The 11,476-nt window shown below is 42.1% G+C and overlaps 3 protein-coding genes across 3 annotated transcripts; 2 read left to right on the forward strand and 1 right to left on the reverse strand.

The window, feature by feature from the left end:
• Nucleotides 1–1,212: 1,212 nt before the first annotated feature.
• Nucleotides 1,213–2,478, forward strand: tomm5 (translocase of outer mitochondrial membrane 5 homolog (yeast)). Its single transcript, XM_083915822.1, has 2 exons — nt 1,213–1,445; nt 2,046–2,478. Exons 1-2 carry the CDS (start codon nt 1,325–1,327, stop codon nt 2,078–2,080), a joined length of 156 nt encoding a protein of 51 aa, XP_083771948.1. The 5' UTR covers nt 1,213–1,324; the 3' UTR covers nt 2,081–2,478.
• A 1,087-nt stretch (nt 2,479–3,565) lies between these two features.
• LOC310948028 (zinc finger and BTB domain-containing protein 5-like) lies at nt 3,566–5,572 on the forward strand (the record flags this gene model as incomplete). The annotated part of the gene is made up of 1 exon (XM_083915029.1): nt 3,566–5,572. One exon carries the CDS (start codon nt 3,566–3,568, stop codon nt 5,570–5,572), a length of 2,007 nt encoding a protein of 668 aa, XP_083771155.1.
• Nucleotides 5,573–6,795: 1,223 nt separating this feature from the next.
• On the reverse strand, nt 6,796–11,233 carry grhpra (glyoxylate reductase/hydroxypyruvate reductase a). Its single transcript, XM_083915232.1, has 9 exons — nt 10,994–11,233; nt 10,597–10,727; nt 9,463–9,535; nt 9,239–9,355; nt 9,068–9,156; nt 8,204–8,305; nt 7,921–8,056; nt 7,652–7,782; nt 6,796–7,518 (listed from the first exon to the last, which is right to left on the reverse strand). Exons 1-9 carry the CDS (start codon nt 11,077–11,079, stop codon nt 7,397–7,399), a joined length of 987 nt encoding a protein of 328 aa, XP_083771358.1. The 5' UTR covers nt 11,080–11,233; the 3' UTR covers nt 6,796–7,396.
• Nucleotides 11,234–11,476: the final 243 nt, after the last annotated feature.

An 11,476-nucleotide genomic window follows, 5' to 3' on the forward strand; every position in this document is an offset into this window, starting at 1 on the left:
GGGGCACTGCCCCAGGGCCCCATATTCATTGTGTGTCAGATGGTCTGTGGTCACTTAATTAATTGCAAATTTGTTGAGAAGTCTCCACCACGAAAACACAATATCAGCTCAGATGATGAAGTCCTCAGAGGGGTTCCTACTGTGTTCATGTGTCCATTCAAAGTCAAATCTTTATTGTATTTTTCTCAACAATAAAACGTCTTGGTTTGCAGAGTTCAGCATATTATACTTAAATGCGTAATGGTGTCACATATAAGTGGGCATGACTATTTTAAGTTTTTCTTCCCCCAACAGGATAACATTTACAGCACACTACAGGTTACAATGTAAGGAAAATCCTGAAAGGGATTTTGAAAAAAATCTGAATATTTTGTTTTGAAAATAACAGACAAAAGTTTAAAAAAATACATTTGTGTCATATTAAACAAAACAATTAATATATAAGCCAGTTATGCTACGTTTAGGGTGCCACATTTCATTTTCTGGTTCTAAAAATGTCTGTGAATTATATATATCGTCTTAAAGTACAAATAATGAGTGATACATTGATTTATTTGTGTGCAGAACCTTTTTGAGGACTTATATTGACTGAAAAAATGGGAAAATGCCTTGCCTTAAGTATTTTACTTTATCGTACTATGTACTATTTGCATTTATTAATGTATTTACCTTAGTGAATTGTCAATAGAGCCATGCCGTTTTTAATATGTTTATAATGTTTTTGAGAAATGCAAATTAAATATTCTTATGAGTTATAATGTTCTGAATTGTTCTAAATAAAGTTTTGAGAACAAATACAGTTTTACAATATTAAAAACTGGCCTAATAACATGTGCACGGGCTATTCAGAGGATCCCCCCGTGAGTATGTGGAAAACACAGATGGCAGATAACAAACTTTGGCGTTGGAGAAGATGTAGGAGTGAGTAAATTGTAAAAAAGGTATAATAAAATAAAAATGGGACAGTTTTGGTCGACAGATGTGCCTGCCTTATTTTTAGTTTAGTATTTTTTATACAATGATTTCTATTTTTAACTTCCATTCTGTCTGTTTTGTTTGATGTTCGTTTGTCTGTTGCCATAATGAAAATATAATAAAAACTTTGAATTATAAAAGAGGTAAAAAACATTAAATTTTTTCGCCTTCTTGTGTCCTCGTGCCGGTTGTCCCTTCGTGCGCACCGTCGTTCATCGTCACTTCCGTTGTCATGTAGTTCCGGTTCAGATCATCTCATCCACGCTCCTGACCTTTTTCGCTGCTGACAGACGGTGGATCTGAGCACGGACCAGCCTGAAGACCGAGACCCGGTGAACCCGCAGCGACCATGTTCAAACTGGAAGGACTCGGGCCCAAAATGGACCCGGAGGAGATGAAGAAGAAGATGCGACAGGACGTGATCTCGTCCGTGCGCAACTTCCTTATTTACGTCGCCCTCCTCAGAGCCAGTGAGTAGCGCGAGGCTGCAGAGGACACCGACAACAGCTACATACTAAAGCAACAAATACAAGTCAAAACTACTTCATACAAAACTAACCAAAACGATTAACTTATGCAAATCTTATCATCTTATAACATAATTACGTAAATCCTTGTGTGTGTGTGTGTTTTATCTAATTTTATGATTTAGTATTATTCTGCTAATGTTTTTTTGTTTGTGAATCATTTGGTTTAAAGTGCCAACATTTTGACGATTTAAATGTATTTGACAAGTGAATGTAAATTACAAAAAATATAACAATACTTTAATTAGTGATTGACCGATACGCACTGCCGATTTTCTCGAGCTGGTATTTAGAGCCGATACTACTTTTGCTCCCTCAATTTACGTCATACAAGTTGTAAAATTTACACAATGATGAGAACAAATTTTTACTTTTTACTTTACATTCATTGAGCTCAAAAAAAGGCGTCTCCAGGAACACGTCTGGTTTGTTGTTGAATGGAATAAGACCTCATAAAACACAAGCTGAATTGCCTGGATGCCGGAGAAAATTAAAAAGTAATAAATGTCACTATATTCATGGTCGTTTTTTGTGTGTTTACAGCCCCATACGTGTTAAAGAAGCTGGACAGCATATGAGCAGAGCAGCAGGTCTTTTATTCCACCATCATCTACAGGTTTACTCCACGAGAGAGACAGTATGGACCATCATCAGCAGACAGGGGGGTCGTCACAGTTCACTCTTTTGGAGACGACCAGTGTCTGTCCATCACTGCACCTGAGGAAACGTTCTCATTTCTCATGTCTGTAACTTTAGTCTGCTCTTCTTGTTAAACATATTGTGATCTTTGTTAAATGCAAAGTTTGATCTTGTGTATGCCTGCAGTGTTCACACATTCAAAGGAAAACATGGCAGATCTGCATTAAAGTTGTTACAGCAGTGCACTGAAATTGTACACTGCAAGGCACACATGTTTGAACATTTCCATTAATGAGTTTTAAATCTTGTAATCTGAAAATAAATAATAGTAAAAGTCTTACGGTCTACGTTCAAACTTATTAAACATCTGCAGCAGCACAAGCTACATATTTGTCTTAAGATCGGTACCACAGCTGCCTATGTTTTGACTTTGTCTATAAAACGCATTTTTAACCTGTTTATTGTTGCTTATTTATAACGTAGGCCACAGCGCTGAAATACATAGTACATTTTGTTTTATTGTCTTTAATGTCAATCGTTTATATTACTTTATGTCATTTATTCCACTGATGGTCTTAACACCTAAAACTTGGTATCTTTGAACCCATCAGTTGGACCAGCGACCGGTTTCACAAAAATCTTTAAGACTGGTCTTTTAGTTTTGGTCCAAACATTTAGACAAGTATTTTAAGCCTAAAAAGTTAGCCACCCTTCCCCAAGAGTCATGTTATTCTGCTGTACATAAATACATATATTTAAAATCAGGTAAAGTATCAGAGTCCATCTGCTACAGGTGCCTAATTGGAGTGATAAAGCCCAATGAAAATTCCCACAAATAATTTATTTATTTTCATATTTACTTTGATTCGTTTTTTATAAAATACAAATGTAAACTGGTAGTAGAATACACGTCTCTATACTAACAGACAAGAAGGTGTACCCAAACGTAGATGCACTTCCGTGAGATCCCCACCTGGGGGCGGTGTTGTTTAAGGGCTGATGAGACTACAGATGATGGAGGCGTCCACAGCAGAGTCTACACCGGTCCGTGTGTGAGCGCTTTGAATCAGCAACATTAATAATAACCACGAAAAAAGAAAGCTACAATCTGGGGTATTGTGTTTGAGTTAGCACGAACGGAACCGCTGAGCAGATATCCGGCTGGTCTCGGAGACAAAAGCTCAAGGACCGCGTCGCATCCTCCGTGTTGCTGTTGGAGCAGAGGCCCGCCCATACTCACACAGCATCCCCCGGCTACAGCAGACAATGCGCCGCACATGACGCTGGAGGTAGGCTTCTGTTGTCAGCAGATGAGATGTGGATAAGGAGAAGCGTCTGATAATGACCTTTGTTGGGTAATTGTATCAGTAGCGCCACGGATGCTACAAGATAATATTTATAATAAACAAATCCCGCCGCATATTATGGACTTCCCGGGTCATTTTCAGCATATTTTCAAACAGCTCAACCACCAGCGCCTCCATGCTCAGCTGTGTGACTGTGTGGTGCTGGTTGGAGGCCAGAGCTTTCAGGCTCACCGCTCCATCTTGGCAGCATGCAGCTCCCACTTCCGGGCTCTCCTGAGCTCCAACGACAGCGGCGATGAGGTCGGAAGACCAGGGGCTGACATAGGTGGTGGAGGAGGAGGTGGAGGCCCCAGTGTGATGGAGCTAGATCCAGAGGTGGTGACCCCAGAGGCCTTCTCCACCTTGCTAGATATGATTTACACCTCCAGCCTCTCTCCGGGGGCCTCCAATGTGATGGATGTACTGTTGGCGGCGTCGCACCTGCACCTCAACACGGTGGTAAAGGCCTGCAAGCTCCACCTGTCCAGGAAAAACTTTCCTGCGTCGCCCCCGAAAGGTTGGAGGTCAGTGCAACAGCAGCAGCAGCAGCAGTCGACACAGGCGGAGAGGTCAGCCTCGCTTCAACAGGTCACCTCCGTCATGGAGGAGTACATAGATAAGGGGGAGGTGGGCGTGGAGGTGAGTCAGTCTGGTGGGGTTGAAGACCAGGGGCAGAGTGCTGCGGCGTTTTTGAGCCACAAGAGGAAGTCGCACGAGGACGGGCTCGGTGGCGGAAAGAGATCCTGCAGGCTGCCCGAGGGAAACTATAAGGAGTGTTCACCTACTGTAACCAGAAGCACCGTCAATACAGAGGAGGGCGGAGAGGAGCTGCTGTTCCCGGACTGCCTGAAGACGACCGACGGACTCTGGGAGGGCCGAGGTGAGGAGGTGGAGGAGAAATATGAAGCAACCAAAGGAGAGTCAGAGGAGATCCAGCTGCCGAGCCAATCGGACAGCAGCACGGGAGGTGAAGGTGCGTGGGAGAAATGTGGAGACACAGTGGTCAAAGTAAAGGTGGGAGAAGAAGGGGAGGAAGAGGAGTCGAAGATGCCGATGATTGAGGTGAAAAAGGAAAATCTGAGCTTGTCCTCCCCAGATCTAACAAACAACCCTCCTCTGTCTCCACCACGAGACTGCATCGACAATTGGGATGCACGACTAAATGAGGAGAAAATGACCACAGCCTGCCCGACAGTGGCTGACGTGTGCTCTTTGCAATCTCAGCTCTGCGTAGATCTTCAAAAAGATGCACAGAGAGACGCTGGAGATTTGGGCGAGGAGTCAGTGGACGGTGAAGGTCTGGACAGTCTGTCAGAACTTGCTTTTTCCTGCTTCCTTAATCCCAGTAGTGAAAGCGTAATGGGAGCTTTGGAGGAAGAAGAAAGCCTCGCTAGCCTCACTGCTGCTGCCACTGCCGCCGCCGCTGCCAGTGACACTCCTGCAGCTGATACCGGCGGACTATGTCAAAGCTCAGAAGAAGCCTCGTCCGCTCAGTCTGCCGATCCCTCACTTGTTTTTCCCGTAACGTCTGTCCCCTTGCAGCAGCTCCTCCCGACTCAGGGCCCCGGTTTCAGCGACACACTCATCCTCCAGCCCACCCAGAACTCTTTAGCGGGGTTCCTGAGCGGCATCAGACCAGGTCTCGGTCTGGAAACCTCGCTCGTGCAACCCTCCAGGGCTGGGAAAAGCTCAGGGGCAACAACCTTCCGTCGCATCGCCCCAAAAGTGCCGCCCGGATCCGAAGCCAGCACGGATGGTTCCTCTTCGTCGGTGGGGGATTCTAATGAGCGACCGTCTCTGACCAGAGCTTCAGAGGATGTTCTGTCAAAATGCAAGAAAGCAGCTGCCGAAGACCACGTGCTGTTGGTGGAAGGGGAGAAGAAATACGCATGCAAGATCTGCTGCAAGACCTTCATGAACCTGACGGACTGTAAGAAACACATTCGTGTCCACACGGGAGAAAAGCCCTATCCCTGTCCAAAGTGTGGCAAACGCTTCAGCCAGTCCTCACATTTGTATAAGCACTCGAAAAACACCTGCCTGAACTGGAGGGACGATCAGTCCTTCTCAGACACCCTGCTGTGACCTGCACCAACCTGACAGGTGTTTGTTGATCTGCGCGACATAATGCACTCTGTAAACTTAATTATTACCCCAAACACTCACACACCCGAATGAGTTATTGATTTTCTGTGTTACATGAATTCAAAGTCAATTAGCTATTGTAATTGTTACGTTTTTCATTGTTTTAATGTTCTTAACCATTCCATTAAATTGAATGGATGAAATGTAGGCAAACAGATGTGACTACAATGAAAATATTTTTTTTTACTGCTGTGTTAAGAGTGATACAAATAAATTATGTATTGTAGTCATTATTTCTCTCTCGATCTTCGTCCCCCAAATGATCAAGACAGATGGCCGCCCACCACAGGGCCTCGAGGGTCTTTATGAAGTTCTTGCCTGTTAAAGGAAGGTTTCCGTCAACACTATTGCTCATGAGGAAATTGTTGCGTCTCTGTAAATCATAGTGTGATGCAGATCTACTCTATATGAAAAAGTGTCCTGAGATATTAGACTTGACACTACAAATAAAATTGAACTGAAACTCAGAATTGTGATGTCATGAAGTATAACGTGTGGAGAAGGTGATTCTGAGAGCACCCTGGGGGATGTTCTGAGTATATGGAGACAACACTACTATATAATAAAACCCATAAGGGTATAAAAAATTTTTTTTTTAAATCAGCTCCAGATTTTATACTTGATGACAACACAAATTTGGGACTTATTTCTGTGGTTTCCTGCTTTAAGAGAGAAGTTCATGTTCACAAATATTGATTAAACAATATATATCAAATTGGGTAGAAAGGGAATTGAGTTTCCTATGGTAATTTGACCAGTACAAAACATAAAAGCAACTGTTAGTTGTCATGGTGACGGCACAAGTGGGCCCATCAGAAAATGAGCCGAACAAAGTTGCCACCTGTGTGTGTGTGTGGATGAAGCATAAGTTGTTAAATGTGACTCACTTAGCAGCTGGCTCTCCTAATGTCACTACTTCGGAAGTTTATACGGTTGCTTAGAAACGGTACACAAAAATGTCCGCCACTCTGACCATTCTGCTACTTTGTTTTTCATGGAAATGTCATTTCTTTCCAATTTAATTCCTATGGATTTAACTTTCCCCGGCCATTGAAATAACACATTAAAATTCTTAATTTAGGGTTTTGTTCCCGTCTAAATCTATTTATGTGGAATTTCTTTAAAAAAACAACAAAAAACAGCATTACGTTTCAACTAAGCAATATGTTTTTATTCTTCAGGGAAATTTGATTTTTAAAACAAAAAGGAGTGTTCAATTGTTTCGTAGCATCATCGACAGCATTAACATTGAAATACAGTGCAGACCAACACTAATACTTATCTCCATGGCAACCATTATATTTAGACAGAGAGAGGGAACCAGCAACTGATGGTTTGAAGGAGACGATTTGGATGCAAATGGGAAACACTTGTTGCGGTTCTTCCACTTAAGCATGTATCATGTTCTGATAAGAACTAATGTTAAGGAGTGCTGCCAGTTTGTTCATTAGCCTCTTTTTCAAGAACTTGAATACACGTCTGAGATGACAAAACCTTACATTATTGGGTCATATAAATACAAATGACTTGACACTGAGCACTTCCTTCCTGAAAAATGCACAGTGCATATCAAAAGTGCAAGTCGTTAGACTACTACATTGACTTGATATAAACATGTATCTGAGAATGTCTGAACTACATTAGTATTATTATTGTGTTTCACTTTGATCTCACATAGGAAACCATTACTAGACCAGTACGTTACTTGTATCTGTTATTGCAGCACCAGAGGAGGCAGTAGGCACGGCGGCTCGGTTTCCGGCTCTAGAAGGTGAGTTCACTGGGCATGTCCGTGCCCTGTAAACCTCCCAGCAGGTTTTGAGCTGACAAAACTCCCATGATGCCTCTCGTGGAGTAGGTGGCGCTGCCGATATGTGGCAACACCACTGCACAAGACAGGAGAGGACAGAAAATACCATTAAAAAAGACAATTACATGTGAACATTTTTGTTCAATCAGGAGGCGTAGTGAGAAAAGAGGGCGGAAAAACCTGACATATTTCACATCCCATTAACTCACCACAGTTTTTAAGCGTCAGGAGAGGGTGGTTTGTTGGGAGGGGCTCAGGTGTTGTGACATCCAGTCCAGCTGCAGCTATCTGTCTGCTGGACAGAGCCTCGTACAGGTCGTCCTGGTTCACCACAGCTCCCCTGAAACCAATAAATCCTCATCCTAAATCCTAATGTATTTTCAGAGCAGGCGGCTGGTGTCAGAAATACATTACCGCTGTCTGCGATCATAAAAGTTCACATAGCGCCAATCATGTTTGCAGTGCTATGGAAGTCTACCTGCTCGAGTTGACGAAGACTGCTGTGTTTTTCATCTTGCTGAAGAAGGCCTTGTCACACATCCCCTGGGTCTCTGGTGTCAGGGAGCAGGAAACAACTATGAAGTCGCTCTCAGACACAAGTGTGTCCAGGGGAACTGTTCAACGGAGAGGGGAGCAAACACATCAAATATGCAGACCTACTCACCTAAACTCATTATTTTTGTTTGATAGATTTATAATCATATTCAATTTTCACTGCTTCTGTACCATTCAACTGAGTAAGTTTCTCTCCTTTTTCTTACCAAACTCCGCATTCACCTCAGCAGCGTGGGCCTTGGTTGTTCTCCCAGAGTACAGCATCCTTTTCACTCCAAAGGGCATGAGTCTCCGCGCAATGGCCATGCCTGAACACAAACACAACAAGCTATTCAACTACGAACACGTCTTAAAGGTCCCGTACAATGCTCATTTTCAGGTTCATACTTCATCATTTTGAGTTTCTACTAGAACGTGTTTACATACAAAAAACACATTGTTTTTTATTTTTCTCATGCAGTCTGACTGAATATACCTGTATTCCCTCTCTGTTTTAGAGTCTGTTTCTTTAAACCCCCCTCCTGAAAAATCTCAGTCTCCTCTGATTGGGTCTTCTGCATTAGGACTTCAACAGCACTGTAGCGGCACTTCCTACCTATATATAGTTCAGTTGTGACATCTGTACAGAAGTCCTGATGGCTCGTTTAAAGAAACAGTTTCTGAATACGGGTTTTCTGCTTTTCTCTGTGGATTGAGCGTTTTCATACTCTCACAGTATTTATAGATAGACATTTTCAAAGATGTAAACATAAACAGTCTAAATGTGTCCAAGTTTGATTCATGTTGCAGTCAATGACATCAGCTGACAGGAAGTTAACAAGGACCAAGGCTGTTGCCTAGCAATGGAATTACATTAAAAGCGTCTACAGCCCCTCGACCCGATTGAGAATTGAAAAAAGACGTGGAAATCTCTCTTTATACAATATGGGACCTTTTAATTTCATCTGGAAAAAGATATCACACAATGCTAATTAAGTATGACAACACAGGGTCGAGCCATATGATATTATATTCTATGATAAGGAAGTTGCAGTGCCAAAGTGAACGAAGCAGCATCAGCAAACCCTTACCAATGCGTCCCAGTCCAATGACTCCTACTGTGCTGCCAGAAAGACCGTACCCACACAACCAGAGAGGCTTCCAGGAGCTCCAGCCTCCACTGAGAGAGAAAAAGACAGTCGTATTATTATTATGTCACATAATCAAAGAAGACAGTGATTAGTGTAACTGTGCTGACTGACTTTTTGACCTCCTCGACCCCCTCTGGTAATCTGCGAGCGGTGGCCAGCAGCAGAGCTACGGTCAATTCTGCTGTGGCGTCCGTCAGGACATCTGGCGTGTATCCAACACGTATACCACTGATGAAAACAAACGGTTTTATGGCTTAGACTGAACATGACACTTCATCCTACAAGTAGAAGGTTATTTTTAAAGTGTAATATTGCAGTTTTGTGATGTAGCCTACCGTTTTTTGATTTCATCGAGAGCCAAGTGGTCAAATCCCACTGACAGGGTGCTGATGACTTTCAGGTTTGGCCCTGGAGTCAGAGACAGACCAGCTGAAACACTGAAATCTAGACCCTATGACTATGATATGTTTTAATTAGATCTCAAACAATTAGTGGATTGATCAACTAGTCGATCCATAGAAAATTAATCAGCACCAACTTTGATAATCAGTTAATCATTTTATAAAATGTGTAAAGACAAAAATGCAAAAAAATCCTCTGGTTGTGTGAATTTGTTGCTTTTCTCAGTTTCATATCATTATTATCATGTCTGTAATAAGCATGCATCACCCTTGGAAATGTTCACGTTTTAATTTCTTACAACATTGAATCGAAATGGGAGAAAGCTCAGGGATTAGATACTGACCATGAATTATATTTGAGTCGTCTGCCTGTCATTTCCTGTCATTTCTCTACTACTGAGCATAACAATGACCCCAAAATACTTTGGACATCAATGAATTACTTAAAATTATAATAATAATAAAAAATACTGAAAATACAGTCATTGTTACTTCTATTTTATTTGTCTTATTGTTTGTTTTTAATTACATGTAATGAAGTATTTAGTTTTTACTGCTTGTTTTTAAACAAGCTGTTTTCAAAATACTGAAGAAAAGTGGGCTGTGATTATCCACATGGTTTAAATCTCTTCTTAAAACTCACTATTCTCTCATGGCTTTTCCACAACTCATCATCATTTTTTTTTATCTTGTTTTGTATATAACAGCATCTTTTGTATCCAAAACTCCCTTGAAAACAGTGTTCATATTGAATATTTCATATCCTGCTGAAATAAAGTAAATAAAGTAGATCAGTGCAATGGTTTTACACACACTTTAATTGTGTAATACATAAAGTTTTCTTGAATCATGCACACACACACACACGCGCGCACACACACACACACACACACACACACACACACACACACACACACACACACACACACACACACACACACACACACACACACACACACACACACACACACACACACACACACACACACACACACACACACACACACACACACACACACACACACACACACACACACACACACACACACACACACACACGATGACTACCTGCAGCATCGAGAACCTCGGCATCGATCTTGTCTGACAGCAGACACAGAATACCATGAGCCCCCTGCACGCCTTTGAGAAGGTCTGCCCTCTGCACCGGCTCATCCGAGTCCCACAGAGACACCTCACACCTGTTTCCATGGAGACAGAAAAGGACCAGACGCGTGTCATGAAGCAGGAATACAGGCTTGTTGAATCCAACAAAAAAATGTTTATCAGCTATTTAACTTTATTCAAATTAGATTCAGTGAACTTTATAACCATTATAACTTGTCCTTAACATTTCGATGTGTGCCTTAGTAATGTATTTGATTTTTATAACCATTTTCGATTGTTTATACTATTTGATGATAAATACATTTAATTCAATTTAAAAATAGTAAGAAACGTTGCTTACACTCCGGCCGTTGATAGGACCTTCATCCCCTCTGGAGGGATGCGTCTCGTCACGAACACCTTCATGAGTTTACCGACTGTCTGCATCTGCACTGACGGGTCCGGATGAACGGAAGTCCTCTTCTTTGTGGGGAGGATGGACGTCTACACACTCCGCCCGGACAGGTACTTCCACCGTTTCTAACCTTGAACGTTTCTCCTCCACCCTGTGCGTGAAAACAACTCTTTCACGCTCCTGCTGCTCCACACAACAGGAAGCACTTCCTGTTAAGAGCACTGCGCATGCGCGGAGCTGAAGCACTGTCAACTGATGAACTGTCCTCTTCTCTATTTTGTTTGTTGTCAGTCGTAAAAATATAGATTTAAAAAGCTTTATTAAAGCAGTTTTATTTAAATTAATCTCTTTGGGGAAAACACCTTATCCTAATGACGGCATATTTACATTTTGCTTCCTGGGATCGTGTCATGAAAAAGGATAATCTAC

This window comes from Echiichthys vipera, assembly GCF_963691815.1.
Source record: "Echiichthys vipera genome assembly, chromosome: 6".
In the NCBI taxonomy this organism is placed as follows: domain Eukaryota; kingdom Metazoa; phylum Chordata; class Actinopteri; order Perciformes; family Trachinidae; genus Echiichthys; species Echiichthys vipera.

What these genes read in the sequence shown, in the direction of transcription:
- tomm5 (XM_083915822.1), top strand. Translation starts at nt 1,325, where the DNA reads ATGTTCAAACTGGAAGGACTCGGGCCCAAAATGGACCCGGAGGAGATG. An exon ending in CGTCGCCCTCCTCAGAGCCA is followed by an intron (nt 1,446 to 2,045) that starts GTGAGTAGCGCG and finishes GTGTGTTTACAG; the next exon opens with CCCCATACGTGTTAAAGAAG.
- grhpra (XM_083915232.1), bottom strand. Translation starts at nt 11,079, where the DNA reads ATGCAGACAGTCGGTAAACTCATGAAGGTGTTCGTGACGAGACGCATC. An exon ending in CTCGATGAAATCAAAAAACG is followed by an intron (nt 9,356 to 9,462) that starts GTAGGCTACATC and finishes TGTTTTCATCAG; the next exon opens with TGGTATACGTGTTGGATACA. An exon ending in CCTGACGCTTAAAAACTGTG is followed by an intron (nt 7,519 to 7,651) that starts GTGAGTTAATGG and finishes TGTCTTGTGCAG; the next exon opens with TGGTGTTGCCACATATCGGC.